The sequence below is a fragment of the Protopterus annectens genome, chromosome 6.part0 (assembly GCF_019279795.1).
Source record: "Protopterus annectens isolate FY-2018-M chromosome 6.part0, PAN1.0, whole genome shotgun sequence".
Taxonomy (NCBI): Eukaryota; Metazoa; Chordata; order Ceratodontiformes; family Protopteridae; genus Protopterus; species Protopterus annectens.
The window spans coordinates 1,060,956,168-1,060,975,839 of NC_056737.1; the positions used below are offsets into that span (position 1 = coordinate 1,060,956,168).

At 37.8% G+C, this 19,672-nt stretch overlaps 1 protein-coding gene across 1 annotated transcript in view; it reads left to right on the forward strand.

Moving 5' to 3' along the window:
* The window catches only part of LOC122803937 (extracellular calcium-sensing receptor-like), a 319,734-nt gene that overhangs the window by 100,653 nt on the left and 199,409 nt on the right, over window positions 1–19,672 (forward strand). Inside the window, exons 2-3 of the mRNA XM_044073614.1 lie at window positions 1,904–2,195; window positions 17,374–18,192. Coding sequence (XP_043929549.1) covers window positions 1,904–2,195; window positions 17,374–18,192 — 1,111 coding nt within the window. The remainder of the gene's footprint in view (window positions 1–1,903; window positions 2,196–17,373; window positions 18,193–19,672) is intronic.

Sequence of the window (19,672 nt, forward strand, 5' to 3'; positions counted from 1 at the left end):
TTTTGTATATCTCCTCCAAAATTGATATTTATGTAGTTTAGTAGTTTATCTATAGATTTCTGATGTTTTAAATGTGAAAATAACACAATTTTCCTATAGTATTATTGTAGTTTATGGAGCTCTCAAAATTCACTGCTCTCAGTTAGCCACCTAGGCTCCGCCCCCTTTGCCCTTGAGATTTGACTGCAGCACTCATTTGTAAATGTTGCTCAGTCACTGTTCTCTACATTATTTATCAAGTTTTATGTTAAATATGTCATTGCTTTTAGAGCACCTTAGTTTATATCATATCCTTTCATCTATAGGCTTGGACTCTTGACCATTTCACCTGCCTAATACACTGTATAACACCTTTCACCAAAGCATTTGTCTGTCTCCTCTTTAAATAAAGTTATATTTTCACTCAGCTTATTTGTTTAGGTAATTCATGGAGTAATGAAGTAACTCTTGCATTTCTATTTAAAGTTCTAACTCATTTTCTTTGTTCTTGCCTGATACTTTTTGTGAGTTCTGGATGCTCTAACATGAAATTATCTGTTTTTGGCTTATATATAAAATCATATTCCCATTTATATTTCTATAGAAGCTTTTTAATCTCTGCTGATACTTAAGACCATTCATTCCCTGTTTTTTTCTAGATATAATTTTCTGAAAATGTTATAGAGACAGCAGCAATTCCAACTTACTCAAAGTCATTTAATTTTAAAATGGAAAAAGTGTAGCAGGAATACATGCAAAATATAAAATGCATTCTGAAACTAAAAAAAATCATACGATCTTATGTGGGGAAGATCACAATGTAACAGTAAATTATAACATCTGGAGTTTACCCACTATTATGTTCTTCTTGTCCCAGCCAGGCTTTTCATCAGATGACTAATAACTGTGTGACACTAATGACAGATGGAACCTTTTCTGGTGTATGGTGCCCTTATGTAGAAAGACTTGTTAGGAGCTGACTTTACTTATTCTCACTGTAGTCAGTGACATAATTCCTCATTAATATTAGTTAGTCCTCCTGCATTCAATAACATTTAGTTTAATGATTGCCTAGGATCATTGCCCCCATTCCTTGAAATGTGAAAAGTTTAAAAAAACAACATATTTCTGTTGCTTAATGCTTCATGTGTTAGAGCTACTCGTTTATGAATCCTGTTTTTTTTCCAGAAGTATTCAAATGAAACTGAAGTAATTTTTGGAAGTGTGGCTGTGTTACATTTAGCACAATAACTGTATTTTTATATATCTTTTTCTGACCTCTGTGCTTGATGACCATCAAACTACTAGTCTTCTGTTCCCCATTACAGGGATGAGAGCAATCTGTGGCATGGCTGTCATATGGGCAGCCATGAAGGATGTTTCTACCATACCCTTGTCACTGATGGCTGATATGGACATCTGCTTCACCACAGGGGAGCACTCTACATGTTTCTTGTGATGTATGTATTCTTTGTCAGAGAAGCAGGAAGGTCACCATCAGCAATTTATTCCTCTTTGTCAGAAAGGCAGGTAGATCGTCATCAGTAATTTATTTCTCTTTGTCAGAGAGGCAGGTAGGTCATCATCAGTGATTTATTCCTCTTTGTCAGAGAGGCAGGTAGGTCGTCATCAGCAATTTATTCCTCTTTGTCAGAGAGGGAGTTAGGTCATCATCAGTGATTTATTCTTCTTTGTCAGAGAGGCAGGTAGGTTGTCATCAGTGATTTATTTCTCTTTTGTCAGAGAGGCAGATAGGTCATCTTCAACAATTTATCCTTCTTTATCAGAGGGACAGGCACAGAAACTCTTTTTTTTGTTTTTATCTACTTTAAGTACACAAAAAGGCTAAATGCATAGATTAAACGAATATATGTTGAAGTATATAATATAAAGAGTATTTAATTAATAAAATATTCCTTTAAAGATTTGAAATCAGAGTATTCCAGTGGTTATTAACCATGATCTATGCCACTGATGAAATAAACAACTGGCCAAACCTTTTGCCAAATATCACACTGGGATATGCCATTTATACATCCTGTTCTGTGGAGGTAAGAGCACTGCAGGGAATTATGTGGCAGCTCTCTGGGAAAGAGGAACCAGTTCCAAATTATCGTTGCCAGTCAAAGTCATCAAGTTCAGTCATTATTGGAGATTCACTGTCAGTGACCTCAGTTCCTATGGCTAGAATACTGGGTCTTTACCATTTCCCACAGGTAAGAACCTTTAACATTGTACATTTCTTTTATTTGTTCTTAGCATGTTGTATTTATCTTTTTTCTACAAGTGGATCCAGATGTTGTATTGCTTTAGGTATGAGTAGCAACTGTTGTTAAAAATGGATAGTTATAAATACAGACTGCAATCTAGTACATAGGATTAAGGCTATGACACTCAGTCTCTAGTCTTGCGTTTGATTCCCTCTACTTCCACGAATGTATTATGTAACACTGAACAAGTCATTTATCTTGAAACGTATTTTGTTTTTCCTGGGATTTGGTACTTATGCCCATAAAACTTAAATGTTTAACAACAAAAAGAAAGATTAATGTAACTTAGCTCCATCTTGAATCCAAGTTCTCGAATTACTGCCCTGAGCTGTGCTTTAAACCTTTTAGGCAACAACTTTAGGAAGGGGTGGATGGATGGGGTTGCCTCTGTGTCAGTGAAAGAAAAATATATCTGTCCATACCTCCTGTCAACCTCTTAGAGCAAAAAAGCTGGACAAAGCCTAAAATGATGGGGGGACAAATAGGGACAGATTTAAAATATTGCCCTTACAAACTTAGAAAGTTGATAGAATAATACATTTTGCATTAGCATGAATTTTCTGAAGGAAATGTTTATCATTATTTAATGACTTAAATCCTCAGCTATTTGCCAGAAAAGTACAGATTTTAGGAGGAGCACACCAAAAATATGAGGCAAAAATCTGGACATTCTGCAAAAATCTGTAAAGTTGAGAGGTATGAAAATTTGTCTATCTATTTTATTTTAGCTTTTTTTTTACTTTTAAGAGTTCCTCCATATTCTGTCATCATCCATGAAGAGAGAGGTTCCTGCTTTTGCACTGCTTTAACGTGTAACCTAGTAACTCCTTTATAATTGTTATTGTGAACTTTTTATCCTGGCTGTATTTTCAAATGGTCATTTTTGATCAGTACACTACCTCAGTAAACAAACATAAATAAAATTTAGTATGCCCATCAATCAGTCCATCTGACACGTTGAATATAATTACACTACTTTGTCTAAGTTCTGAAGAATTAATAAAAGCCCACATATATCTATATATATATATATATCTATATCTATATCTATGTCTATAAATCTATATCTATATCTATGTCTATAAATCTATATCCATATCTATCTATCTACCTATCTAATCTATCTATCCATCCTTATATGTAGTTTAAACTAGAATAAAACAAATACTTAGTGTAGAATTATGGCCTCCTTTCTCGTATGTCTGGAACTCACTGTGTCAGGTGTTCCCCCTCCACTTCTGCAGACCATTATACCTGTGGTGGCATTGTTCTCTGGAGTAAGGCTACTTCTTAGTGAAGTCAGATGATCCCCTGACTCCAACCAGATATCAAATTTTCCAGGTGCCTCCTGCAGCAGCATCTTCTAGCTTTTGCAGGGATGATGCTTGCAACAGGTGAGGTAGGATTTTTATCTCTTTCTCAGACCACCTTGGGGCAGGACTCTAGACTTTAGTAGTTCACATGATTCCTATGCCAAATTCAAAAGGAAAAGAATTTAGAAAATGTAAGTATGAAACTGAGACTACCGTGGTGTGAACCACACCCACTAGGGTGTTAAATCAGTCTGTCTGGCTCCTTACATTCCGTGTGGGTACTCTCTGGGTGCATGTAAGTACTACCAGGTTATTTTCTCATGCACCTGCATCATGGCATTAGGCTGAGGCTCAGAAAGTACATACACAGATGAACGAGGAGTTCATGGTTCATTCATAGCAGTACAAACTGAGCTATGTCAATAAAAGCACATAGACGTGTGCTTTTATGCAATTTATAGCGCTAAGCACAGCAATGCATAAATTTACATAATAATTTCTTAAACTGGACCAAGCTCTCACCAACCATTTTTCAGTTTGCCATAGTGACAGGTGCTGGACTCCATATTTAAGTGAGGGTAGACAGAAAGTGCAAATTAAATTTAGAGCTTTACAAAAGGCACAGTTAGGTTAAAATTATTGAATAAAAGGAAGTTATTTGTGGATTTCAATGTGACACCATCAGGATCGACCTCTGACATACTATAAAGTAGGAAATCCTGCAATAGTACTGTACCTCCACCTGCAGTCATTTGAGATTGTAAAGTGCCATATTCAGTGTCGTGTTCATTACTTTTATTAATACAAAGTTGGCTGCTGCAGACAGTGGTCTCTGGCAGTTGAAATGCTTGGGACCAAAGTGCTGGCTACCCTACTCTAACCAACGGAATAAATAACTGAGGAATTATTTATCATTCAGTTTCCCCTACCCTTCCAACAAATCTTTGTAGGTCTACATTTCACTTTGTGCAGTGCAGTCCGACAGATAATACAGGTGATAAATGAATAACACAGAAATAGCATAAAGGAAAAGAAAACCAGAAAAAAAATCACAAGTAATGTTTTTTTTTGTTATTGTTCCATTTCTGAATTGAAGAAGAGTAAGACAAACCCAGAGTCATACAGACCTGTAAGTTTACGATATTGTTGCAGAAAGAAATAATGGAGAAGGTCATTTTGAATAAATTGTCAGAGTTGGAAAGGCTGGGACTTTAAATGATATGTCAGCATGCATCTTTTGAAAATAGAGCTATACCTACCTGTAACACAATGTTCTGTAATGATATAATAACAGAAATGAAAATCTGTTCAGTGATGTAATTTATATAGACATCTTCAGCCTTTGATAGGGTCATACAAAACACTGGTAGTAAGATGGATAGTTGCATGGCTTACAAATAGGAGATGGCAGTCAGTGAACACATGATATTTTAGGTTACAGTCAGAGTGTCCCACATGAATCTTTCCTATGCTCATACTTGATAAGGTTGTATATTTCAGATATATATTTTTTTTTCATCTGAGCTCTTCTAAATATGGACATCGATTACATCTGTAAGAGAGAAAGCATGCCTGTAAAAGAACTTGACTAAATTAGACATTTGGGCACAGGTGGATAATATACAAATAAATACATCAGAAATAAGCATATGAGATTTGGAAGTCATAGACTGAACGGTGGATATTTAATAAAGGTTCATAAATTCTTAGGTAGTTACTAGGATATAAATCCATGAAAAGCTTTGGAAGCCTAGACCTGCATTCCTTTGATGTTCTTACCCCTTGTAATTTAAGTACAAATAACCCAGAGCTGGGCAGAGCATTACTACCCCTACCCATAAGGGTACAAGGGTTTTAAACCAGGGTTGAATTTGCAGTTTCCCATCTATTTGTCCAGATTATATTTGACTAGAATAAGAGATTTACTTTGCTTTATCAGAGAGGAAGATGATTCTAAAGAAGCAATTTTCTCTGTGATTCATATCTATCCCTCCAATATGTTGTAGTTATGCTGCAGAAGAGATTAAGATATTTGAATGGGTGATTATGCCACTAGTGGACTTGCAGATATGCATTATGTCTGAAAGGACAGGGTTAGCTGAGGTTCTGTATGTGAAGCAGGCATCACCCCTCAGCAGTCTGTATGATCCTGAAAAGGTGGTCAATGTAGTTTTTAAGATTTAGGGCCTTGATTTTCTTGGTGAAATGTATTGTTGTCATTCAAGTTGTATTAAATGTTTGGACATGTACATACCAAAGGGGACATTATACTAAGTGATTGGCCTAATAAGTGCCAAATGCAGTGGAATGATCACATCCATGGACCTAGATGTCATGCCATTACTAATAAGCTGTGCAATAAAAATAACTTTTTTACAATAGTGGATACCTGATGAATGAAAGAGAGTTTGTTGTCCACATAGGTTCCCAGGTCCTAACTACTGGATCAATTTTCAGGGGTGTGTTGTCAGTGTTATAGTTACGGGGGGGGGGCATCATACTTGCCAAAGGAGACTATTACACATGTTTTGGAATTTAGTTTTGGTCTATAGTTATAACACCAGGTATGGGAAGGCCCTTTTGTAGGATCTTGGTGTCCTCTGGAGAGTTCATGATGTTATCATATTTACATTCATCTGCAGATTTGGCCAGCCATAAACACTTAACATTAGCTTTGCCCTCTGAGAAGTAAATACCAAAGAAGTGTGTCCAAGGACTGAAACCTGGGGTACAACAATAGTGATGGGTCTTTTGGAGGAAGTAGTGCCACCCATCCAAATTTCCAGGGTTCTATTTGTGATCTAATTTGCTATCCCATACGTTACTTAGTGAAAAGGCTTTGAACCCTGAAACTTTGCTGCAGAAAGTGTTAGTATTAATCTGCTACACTACCTGATAAGTTACAACACACTGTGATTGAAACTCTGGATTTACTTAAGGACCTGGGTGTATGGATAGACCCAGCTTTGAGATTTTACCTAACCATATCAAACAATTGGTTAACCATTGTTATAAATACATAGGCTATATAAAACGTTGTATAAAGTCAAAGAAATCAGAAATGAAACAATATTTTTAAGTTACATTAGACCAAAACTAGAGTTTGGAATAATTATATGGAAACCGTATAAGAAAACTTGCATGAATAAATTGGAAGGAGTATAGCAGAAATATACCAAGACATCCATGCTAGATTCTGAGAGGGTCCTGAACTAATCCTGTACCATCCTTGGTGGATAAGAGATTTATTTTACAGTTTTCACTTCTTTCAACTGTATTAGAGTAGTACTGCTGTATTTTTGCTTTATTTGATGACTTGTGCACTTTAAGTCATTTTAAAGTGCCCTAATATTGTACTGTTTGCTGATAACTGTGATCTGTACTTCTGAGAAGTCTTATACGCAGCCTTACTGTGTAATTTGCTACTTTGTATACATTGTTGGTATTTAATTGTTGTATTCCTGTACTGTTGGCCGTGCTAAAGGGATGCTACATTAAGAGGGATTAGGTCTGCATTGGGAGGTTGCCTGATCTGTCTCCAAGCTGGGAATAACTTTGGTCAGCCTTTAGTGCAATTCGATTATTGGTAAGAGGACTGTTTTTTAAGCAGTTTTCTGTGCTGCTATGAAGTTGGCATGTTTGCCCAATGCTGCTCATACTGCAGTGGCACCATACACAGTCACAAGTACTGTGAATTAAATGTTTCCCTATAAAAGGTACCTCAGAAATTGACCCAAGTACCTGGTTGTGCAAAGAGCAATTGGCTTTCTCATTGAGGAACGTAGGCATGCAAGTACATGTAACAACCTAGTAGCCAGCCGTTAACGCCTCTTGTACCATCCACTAGTAAAAGAAGCAGAAATTTAGGATCTGTAACCACATGGATGCACATTTCTACTATCTCTGCAGCCGTCTTGGTGGAGTTTGGCATCCTGAAGCAATGTAGTAGTTGTCTCATGTTTATTGACAACCACCTCATTCTAAAGCAAAGTGGGACCCCAGGGATCACGTCAGTCGCCCTGCTAGACAGGGGTCCAAGAAAGTAAATAATGTGGGAAGAAATAGCCAGGGAATTGTTATGGCTAGGCTTGTATAGGCCCTAGGGCTGATAGCCTAGTACCAACCTATGAACCTATGTGAACGATGTAGTTACACAGTGTCACTGGAGACAAAGCTCACGTCAATGCAAACAACAACAAACAGTTTGGCAGTAACACACACAGTACACTCACAACACATAATGTGGATCAGACACATAGATCCACATATACCAAGGCTCTTAAATGTAATCTTCCAAAACCACAAAGGCCTCCCAGATGTTCACACACAAAATAAATATCCACAACAACCTCTAGAGCACTGTGATAACTCATGCACCAAGACACGTGTTAGCATTATAACAAGGGGTCTCAGCCTTTAAGCCCCTAAGGCAAACTGACACATAACATAAGATTGTAGTCAAAGGACACTCTGCTTTACACACACACACACACACACACACACACACACACACACACACACACACACACACACACACACACACACACACACACACACACACACACACACACACACACACACACACACACACACACACACACACACACACACACACACACACACACACACACACACACACACACACACACACACACACACACACACACACACACACATACACATCCTACTCATCAGGCTGAGCAAGAAGATCCACCAGATAATGCCTGCATTCAAATAAGTACCAGTATGACTCAATCATAATCCACGTGAGTGTAAACAATTTGAGATGTACCTCCCTGGACTATATGAAGAGAGACAAGAGGCAGCTCCCAGACAATGCTTTCCATACATACTAACAGAGGAAACTTGACTTTAATATCTGCCTTGGGTTTTTCTGTCACTTCAATAGATTACAATATTTGTCTGCCTTGGTGGATATGGTAGACAGGCCAGGGATGATCTGGACCTGTTCCCCCAAGGTTTTTGAATATTGGCAACAACTTTGTCCACCCCCATTTTTTAGGCAGTGCCAGCCTGATCAACCTAGCAACATAGCTAAACTGACTCTGAATACAAGTAAGAAAAATCTAAATGTGTTACTGCTCAGTGTCAGGAAACTAAACAAGAAACTCCACTCCTCACAAGCTCTCCTTAACATGGAGAATATAGACAGCTGTACAGTTTCCAAGACTTAGTTTAAAGCCAGAGAGAGCATCCCGGAAGTGCGAGGCTATAATGTCTTCTACACATTTAGACCAGCTACGGCACATGAAGAGTATAAAGGTGGAGGACCCTCAATTTACATCAAACACAAACACACCTCAAGGCTGTTCAAACAGTATAACACACTTGACCTTCTCAATATCCAACTTACCATAAATAATGTCCCATAAAATATCCTTGGAAACTATAGGTCCCCCTCCATGACCCAGGAAGCCCACAACTACATACTTGAACATACTAGGTTCACTTCCCATTTCAGCCAAAATCATGTACATGGGTTTGTTTAACTACCCCCCAACATTAACTAAGAAGCATACTCAACATCAAACATACAGGAACAGAGATTCCTGGAATTTTTTATTTCAAACACCTTTGAACAGCTTATCTGCACACCCAATATGGGCACAACTATCTCTGATCATATCCTCACAAAAATAGTAGAAAGATGCACTCCCTCTATTGTAAAATCCTCATTCGTAAGGTTGGACCACAAAGCTGAAATAAATACTAAGCCTGGGACCTCAGCTAACCCAGAACATTTAAAAATATTCCAGGGATAGCTACCTCCTTCTAAACAATGGTCTAGCAAAATTCTAAGCTCCCCTAAACAGTGAGAACACAGCTGCCTTTGTGGAATTGTTTACAGAAACCCTGTACAGTCATGGAAATAACTGCATCAAAACAGCTGTACCTACCCAAAATAAACAAAGGACATCCCCCAAAAACAAGCCACCCTAGTGGAATCCCACTATAAATAGGTTGTATAACAAAAGAAAGAAAATCATGTCGAAAAGCAGGAAGGGCATTACTTAGTAAGGTAACAACTCCCTCAACAATCTGAACAAGCAACTCAGGGAACTAATCAAGTCCACCAAAGCCAAATTTCAGATAAAAATAGCCTCTCACGTTAAGGACAAGCATAAGGCTTTCTTCAGTTATGCCCACAACCTTAAAGGTAGCACAAAACAATATGTCCAACTAATGAACATCTGTATGCAATAAAGAAGAAAGATAGTAAGAATGCCCTTTTCAAACATATTTCTGAACATCCAGATCATACTTTTGTTTTTAAAGTTTTACAGAAAAGAGTGCCTAATATAAGAAAAGGTGACAACTTCAGTGACCTAGAACATCTAGAGCTTGAGTGGATATTTAGAATTAGAGCACACAAGTACCCTGGTCTCAATAACTATGTTAGTATTAGATCACACTTAAAAAATAGGAAATATCATTAATAGGTACACCCTAATAGTGTCCCAAATTGAATTTCTGACTAAAGGAGATGAATTATTAAGATGCTAATATTCTCCCCTCTATTATAAGCCCTCTGAGTAATGTTGAATTGACCATTATTATTTCTACACTGGGCATTATATATGGGAAGGAATGAATTCCTTCGTATTCCATCATTCTATTTGTAAGGTCTATTCCATCATGATTTTTGTCGTTTAAAATATATAAAACATTATAAAAAACATGTTCAGAGATGTTTTTCATCAAATGATTTCTTATTAATATATATTACTTTGTTATAGTATGAATATTCTATTTTTACATGATATGATTTCTTAGTATAATATGATATATGAGGTTTTCTGAAAGAATGTTATTTTGTCCTATTTAATGGGCTTGTTTTTTATATATAGTCTTTTGTATAGCTCTCTATATGGCTTTCATACATAGTTCTTCTAAATATGTCTCTCATCATCTGACTAGCCATAAAACAAAATAAAATAATTGGTACTTCTGGCATCTATATACATAGTATATCCATGCTTTTGTAATTTTTGTTTTTTAAAAAATTTTTTATCAAGATATTTTTTGATACACATAATAATAAATATTACATTTACTTATATATTTACACATTTATAATTTTATTGTGCGTTACCTAGCACATAGATATTAAATAGATATTAATTTACCAACATTACTTCGCCTTTGTTCTATATATATTTCTTAGTTATATCATTAGTATTTTAGACAATATACATAAATTATACATAAAAAACTCTTCAGTATTTAGACATGTAATATTTATAAAAGTAATAGTTTGCTTTTAGTATAAGGCATTATGTACAGACGCTTTGTATATATATATATTTTTAAAAGTGTCTTGAGCAGTTCGTGGTGAATGTATTATGATTTGATTCCCCCATATTCACAATAGCGACTATTATTATAATTAGTAGACCACTTTATATGAAGCTGGAAGTTTAAGACAACATAGTCGCCAATATATTTATTATTTTCTAAATGAAGGCGATCGAAGAATCATACTGCAAGAATGAATATTGTGTTTTTCATTATGAGTATACATAGTGAATATTGTACTTTAATATATAATATAACGGGTTGTTTTAATGTTCAAACTAATGGGCTGCTTTAAATGATGTGGTTTTTAAAACTATGTGTTTTTAATTTATAACCTTAAAATCTACCTCAGTGAGTTTTTGTATATATATTGTTTTACTGCTCTAACACAGTTTTGCTATCTTAGACAAATATACATGTATAGTTTTAAATAGAGGTGAATCTAAGAAGTGAATGAATTAATTGATTTATTTCAATGAATTGATTATTTAATTGGCTCATGAAGAGCTGTTACTCAAGATATAAAAATGAATGATTCAGTACTATTTTATACTAGTCTGATGAAGCGTGCATTTTGGTGGCACGCGAAAGCGCTTACTTTTCCTGGTTCTTAAAAGAATTAAAGCTTCTACAAATATTCGTGGTGTTTGGTCTAACCTTATTTCTACTAATGACGTATGCCACCACCTGTACAGAGCTAGAGGATTTAGCAAATCTGCTGGATGATAAATTTAGCTCAGATTTTACCCCCTTTTCATTCCAGCCACTCCCATGAAATGCTCTCTACTATTTTCTACTAACTACCATGGCAGAGCAGTTTCTCACTGTGCTCATAAAGTCCAAAAACTCTGCTTCACTGGGCCCTGATAATATCCCAGGATGGTTGGGCAGGAGGGAGGGGGTATGTATATGGTCACCTGGCTGGTGGCTTTTCTTTATTAATTGCTCTGCTATTGAAGAGCTGGTGTAGGAGGTGTGTGTGTGTTTGTGTGTGTGCGTGCATGTGTGTGCATGTGTGTGTTTGTGTGTGTGTGTGTGTCTGTGTGTGTCTGTGTGCGTGTGTGTGCGTGTGTGTGCATGTGTGTGCGTGTGTGTGTGTGTGTGTGTGTGTGTGTGTGTGTGTGTGTGTGTGTGTGTGTGTTTGTGGTGTATCAGGCCACCTGGTTGGTATGCCAGTAGAAGGAGCAGACTTCTTTGTTTGCTATTCCTTGAACAGCTGAGGGGGGTGGGGCATTCCCTGTGCAGAGGAGGATGGTACAACAATCATTCATGTTGGTGCTGACAACAGTAATTTTAGACACCTCCATCATTCACATACATGCAGTGCAGAAGGTTAGTCATTGGCTGGTATTACTAATTTCAGCCTAGGTGTACTTGCCATGGTATCTGTGTACATGTAACTCTTAAATGTTTCTCAATCAGACACACCACGATCAGGTATAGTATTTGGTAAGTGTAAATATCATGCCTTTAATATAAACTCATACACCAGCTACAGGTAAAATTAATTGTTACATATTTTATCACAGGCTCAACAGCAGAAACAATTGTATGCTGTGCTGCACCACAGCAGGCTAATGTTTACAGCAAAATCACTGTCAACATGTCGTTCTTATACTCAACCTCCAGATGGTAATCATTTGAAATGTCTGGTCCCTCTACAGTGAGTCTCAAAACTGAAAGATCAGACTTGTATACACCAAGTCTGAGATGCCATTTCTCACAATATTCCCTTTTCTGTGAGGTATGGCAGTCTCAGAGTTTGTATACATAAGTTCAGGGGGCAGTTTTGAGGAGAAGAGCAATTTTTTGAGCTGCACCCATAACCCTAAACGTACATCTGACGTTCTGTTCAGAACATGTCTTTGCCTCCATGATGTCCTGAAACAATGGCTGATTGACCCATGATGTGACACCTGCAGCAGGTGGTGGACAGACAGCAGTCCTCTTACAAGCACCCCTGAAAATCCGCCTGTGTGGGACCTTGCCAGCTCTCTGGCTATGGCCAGTGACTATACTCACTGGAGCCATAGTTGCCACACTTTCCTGTGAAATGTCTCCACCTCTGACTGTCCAATATCTGTGGACTGTTGGGACTAGGTGTGTGTGGGCATATTGACTGTGTGCAGTGACAATGGGCACAGAAGAAGGATGTCAACCTCTGGGACAAATTCAGCCCCCGACAACCCCACCTGTGTCTCACTATAGCCACCATCATCATCAGAGTCTGAAGAGACACTGACATCAGGTTGTGAGGGGGAGAGACTCCCAGCCCCTGGTCACCTGTGAAAACCAAGACAAAAGCAGTACATTATTACAAGCACTATTATGTGTGGAAAATCCACTAAGAGTCATAATAATGAAGATCAACAACTGCATTAGCAGTCTCGCATCTTCTCATCTCCGCATTTATGCACAATAGACTTCCTCACAACAAAGTACACATTCATCTCAAGGCCTGTATAACAAGCACATCAGGTACATCAAGTGACACTTGACTAGTACAGTTTACCTTTTAGTTATTCAGTATGACACTATACTTGATAAAACAACACATAAAACCCAGCACACTTATCTTAACAAATATATACAAATATAGGTGTCAGTGCCTAAGGTATGTACCATCAACCGTTTGGGTTTTAAAAGACATGTCATATTAATTGCTTCATGTAAACCTGGAGGCTTATTCACTCTTAACTATAACTGCAAAAGTGTTTCTGTTCATTAAACTACACTCCTGTGATTACCCACTCTAAGAACATTAGGTAAATGTTCCAGAATGGGACATACAAGCATTCTACTCTGGTTACACACAAACGTAAGTGTACATAGGACATTATTCTAGCCCTTAACTTTAATAGCATATATATATGTTCCATAGCAAAAAGTATCAAGTTTACCAGGAATAGGACCATGGCCTTGGACAACATCTGATGGACCTGTAAAAAGTTGAGGGTGAGGTACTGTCAGTACCACTGTATGTTGCAGCATAACAAGGTAATACGTGCATATATCTCACTTGTACAGTAGCTACTGTGTTACTTGATGTATTGGTGACGTAATGTGTATGAGTGTGCAACTGAGCTAAACCCCCCCCAAGCAGATAGACCTGACACCCACATAAAAGTATGTACAGCCTGACACAATGACTACTACAGTATTACAGTGGTAATCACAGTAAGCTTACCTGCACGCTCCTCTGCTGTGGACAATGTGGCACCCACTTCCATGATATATGGTGTGATGGACGCCTGGGAGCTGTCGTGTGTTCCTAGGTTCACTAGGAATTTCTCAGTGGCTGAGCATGGTTGTTTCACTGCAGGCCCTCCACTGGTGATGACATGTTTCCTGGCTACATCGGCTGCCCTTCATCATGCAGCATTCACCATTAGTCTGTTGCATGGTGTTGAACCTGCTCATATGTCCTGTCCTGGTGGCCACTGGCATTCAAATCCTAGACAAGGTCTGTCCACAATACAGCCCACTGTTCCCTGTTATGCCACCCCCTGGATAGCAGGATGTGATGATGCTGCCTTAGTCCTTCAAGTATTATGTCATTCTCCACATCTGAGAAGGGGGCATGGCATTTATGGTACATTATTCCTGAAAGACAGCACAAGGGAAACACATTACAGGATCAGATACATGAACGTCCACTATGTACAGATGCAGCAAGGACATAATGGCCGGCACTATCCACTGCTTGCTCACACATGTCATACCCCGCAATGTGACAACATACTACATGTGTGGATATAACCAATATAGTATCAATACTGAGGTATTTACCTGTGTGCCATGAGAGATTCTGCTGTCTGATCATACACCCAAAATCCAGTCTACTCTGGTGTGTCCCTTAAGTCCAACCACCCAATAATATGTCATAAGACCAGTGACAGACAAATAGCAGTGTGCTAATAGAACCACTATAAAGAGACAGTCCAACAACACCAGTGTGCCACAATGACAATAGACAATGCAGCCCTGAGGTATTGTACATCCTCTGTAGGTGTAAGACAGCAGTATATCATTGACATGTCATAACCACAGGTCTAAGACTTTCTTACTGCTGTAATCCCTACTCCCATACCTCTATCCTCCCATCTGCATCCTGTTATACACAAAAAACAGTTACATACCTGGTGGAGTGCAGTACTCCTCTGTGGAAATATGCAACTAGTAATGTTTCACAGAGGCGTGTTTTGTGTGAGGAAAGTCTCATACAGAATGTTCCCCATAGCCAGCTGCTTGTATTTTAACATGCTTCTCATTAGCAGGTAATTTCCTCTAAACCAATCTGTGCCTCTGATATGCTAATTGTAGCCAAAACAGCTGAATTGCACTATCATTATCCAATGAAGTGCAACCACTGTGCAGTATATAAGGCCTTCATGTAGAACAGGGCCCCTTTCTTAGCTGTTAAGATGGACATTACTGGGGTGAGGAGGCTACATCATTGCAGAGGGTAGATCTGTAGCAGAAACCTTTACATAGAGCTGTGTGTACCACAGGCTGAAGCTGCTGCTGCAGGTAATAGACATAGGGAGAGAGTGTGAACACTTTGGAGGACAACAAGCTATAGGTGTGTCTGTGTCAGCTGTGTTAGCTTTGTTGTAGAGGCAGAGCCAGGGTGAGGATAACTTTTACACTCCAGTTAGGGCATGTGTTTAAGGTATGTATGTTAGGCAACTGTGTCAATAACAGAGTACTAGGTGACATATAGTAATGCTATATAGATATGTGAAGTGTGTCCCTACCTGCAGGCCTGTGACTTGCAGCACTGAAAAGCAGTTATTTAATTTGCAATGCTTTGTGTGGATAATGAATGCATAAGTCATTCATTAATTACTGTCTTCACAATAATGTAATTGAAATGCAACACAACACTAGATTTGAACCCAGGACAGTGTGTGGCAAAATGTACTGTATGCAAGGCATTTATCAGACTAAGCTACTGAGTCAGTACTACAACAGGTGTATTTGTAAGATATATGTGCACACATACAGGCCGAGACAAACATTTTCTACATCTATCAGTATGTACATGGCTTTATATGGATGTATTTCTGTACCAGAGTCCCAGTTGAAAATGTATTTTGCCATGAATGCCTTAGCAGGTGACTTTCTACATGTTGCTGATAAAAGGGCACATTCACCTGCTATTACAGGCCTCAGTTACATCCATTATCACGTTTTTGGCTGTCTAGTGGTGTACTATTGCACTAGAGTCCAAGATACACTCCCATTTTTTTCCAGTACTTTTAATTCCAGTTTGCGTGGTGCAGTACTGTGTGTAGCTCCGCTGAAACAAGCCTAATGACTGTAATTGTCAATTACTATGTTTTGTTTAAACCACCTATTTTAATTGAGTTGCATGGCATGGCAGGTTAATGCAGTGTGCTGCAGATGTTATGGGCTCGAGTTCAAAACATGGCAGAGATGTTTATTTTGCATATGTATCTTATAATGTTATAAACACCGCACAAACATAGGTAGCCATTAGCATGTTTGTGCACTGCTTAGCATGAATGAGCAGTGCTTAGCAGAGTGCAGCAATGTCAAAATTCACAATAGTTTAATGAAATTAAAGAAAAATATTGCATTAATTTACCAACATACTCTGCCTGTTATGGACTCAAACCCAGGGCCTACTACACATAAGACTGTAGCTCTACCCATGTATCTAGTTGGCTGTTATAAAAACTAGTATACCTTCACATATACTACTAGGCTACCTGTTAGCATTGCTGAACACCGTACCATGCAAACATGCTTAAACACACCTATAAATAATTACATCCAGTTTCTATTTTTATATGTCTGGCAGGTGTCGGCAATGTATCTCCACTTGGTTCTTCTGTGCCATGTAAAAAAAAAATAAAAAAAAAAAGAAAAAAGAAAAACATTAATTTTGATAATTAATTACAACTGGTTTCTGTTTTTAGATGTCTGGCAGGTGTTAGCTGTCTATATGTGAGCACAGCTTGGCATTGCTGCACTCTGCTTCGTGCAAACATGCTGTTTAAAAAAAAAAAGAAAAAAACATCATAAAAATGACATATTATACATCTGACACACTTCACAACAGTGGCAGGGAGCATTACAGGGACCCTCACACCCATCTGCAGCCATGGGTAGCCGCTACACCTCTCCCTACACTGATTCAATATCCATGTTTCTTGGCTCTCCCTTGGCAGTGCACCATTAATATGCATGGTGCGCTGTCGAGAGGGAGCCGTGGCCATGTACACTGATACATTCCATGTAGGCTCTACGCTATGCCTACATGGATTTTATTAAATCCTGTGGCATGACTTCGCTTAAATGTCTTCTAACTTTATAGAGTTGCAACACTCATTCAGGCTGAAGAAAGTGACAATATAGTAGGTAACACTGGAAGAAGAGTACATTAATCCATTTTACCTCCAATTAAAACACACACTTTGGCAGTGAGTTAATTTTCAAAATGCTGTACAAGATTCTTTGTCTTTCAGATCAGCTATGGTGCCTCAGTTCCTACTCTGAGTGACAAAATTCAGTTTCCTTCATTCTTTCGGACAACACCCCATCAACTTTTTCAATCATCTGGTCTTGCTGAGATGACGGCACATTTTGGATGGACCTGGATTGGCATTTTGCTTCTTGATAATGATTTTGGCCAGCTGGGGAGCCAAAGTCTCATAACAGAAATTGAAAAATCTGGTGCATGCATTGCCTTCTCAGAAAAATTGCCAGTACATTACTCTGAGGCCAAATTCCTTCATTTAACAGAGGTGATCAAGAAATCATTAGCCAATGTAATCATTATCATTTCAACTGAGACTAGTATAATCTCACTGATGAAGCAAGTTTCTAAAGAAAATATGACTGGAAAGGTGTGGATAGCATATCACAGCTGGTCTGACTCTCTTACTATCCTTAGAAAGGAATTTGTAGGAACATTAAGTGGTACTATTGGCTTTGCTCTTCATGGCGGAGAAATTCTAGGATTTAAAGAATTCCTTTATAGTCTTCATCCTGACATCTACCCAAATAATTTGCTCATAAAGCCCTTCTGGGAAGAAGCCTTTGGCTGTAAGTGGATTGATATGAACACAAGTAGTGAAGTTTCTAGACTTTGTACTGGGGCAGAGAAACTGGAAGAGCTTCACATTCCTTTCTTTGATGTCAAGATTGTAAGAGTTGCCTACTGTGTTTATACTGCGGTACATGCTGCTGCATATGCCTTACACAATCTGCTTACCTGTAAACCTGGGGAGCAGCCATTTGCCAACAGAACATGTTCAAAGATTCATGAATTTCAACCATGGCAGGTAATGAGGTCTGCATTTTAGTTAGGTATTTATTTTCTGTTTTTTTCTTTTCTTGTGTAATCATATTTATCTCCTAATGCTTTCAAAGGTAAAGCAGATGAAACCAAGAAAGATGAATTATTATGCTTTAAGATGATGTTATGCTTGCAACACTTTTAAGAGTAGAAAATGCATGGACATGGAACTTCTCTGTTCTGGTATAAACTCTATGTAGTATCATAGTTTTAAAAAGTGTGTATGCCATTAGTTTCAGTAGGCTATAAGACTACAGAATCCCTTTCAATTCCAGATGATCAAGGTATTTTGAGATTTGCCAATAAAGCATGGGTGTGGGTTAAATTCTAACATTGATGTTGTAGTCCAGAAAGGGTAGGAAACCGATACTAAAGAAGAACAATAAAGTATAGTTCAGTTGCCTATTTTAGTTGTAATAGAATTTACTAGTTCAGATGACTATTAAAGATGTTGAGGTACTCATTCAGAAAAGAGTAGGTGGTCAGTTTGTTTTATGTAAACCATTACACAATGCAGTGTCAGTGGTATAAACAGGTAGCATACTCACCTTTGGTGCAGAAGGCTGTAGGTTTTATTACCACACCAGATAGATGAATTGCTGACATTACAGTACAGCATAAGGGGAATACTATATTCCTGAGTGTATTGTCCTTCAGATGAAATGTTAAACCAACATCCCATCAGCCTGAGTTGGTGGCAGCTTAGGTGAATGTAAAAGATGCCATGGCACTTATCAAAAAGAGTAGGGGAAGTTCTCCAATGCCATGGCCAAACTTCCATTAATAGTGTAAATACCACATTTGTCTCCCCTGAAAAGAGGTTGCAAGCCTAATGGGACTGATGTGGTCAACAAAGGATTAAAAAAAGTACATAATACTTAGTGAATTAGATAAACAAATGCAGGATGCTTAACAATCAAGGCAATCATATTTACAATATAAAAAATTAAAAGAAAAAATAGACTTAATTAGGATTAATACAATGCTGTACAAAACCATGCATGATAATAAACTTATCTTTTGCTTTCATAAATACAGGAGTTTTTATCAAAATACGTTTTCATGTTAGTTTAGAAATATTAATTTGCTGTATCTTTCCTGTCTGTAAATGCACTTTATATTTGACATGTCAAAATATACATTTAAATTGAAAAACTTGTTGCAGTTAATTTAAAATTATCTTTATTACTCTGTAATCTGATAATATGAGCTGCAATATCTCTCAACTGTCCAGATTTTCATAGAACGTCTTGATTTTTTTCTCATATTTTTGGTCTGTTTCTCATAAAATCTGTGGTTTTCTGGCAAATCACTGAGATGGTCTGAGGACTGAAGCCACTAGATAATAGCACACATTTGAGTTTCAGACTCCATATTCTTCTGAAAAATGCATGCTAAGACAAGTCCTGTTATTCAAAGTTATGAGCAATATTTAAAATCTGTCCCTATTTTTGGACCTTTGCCCC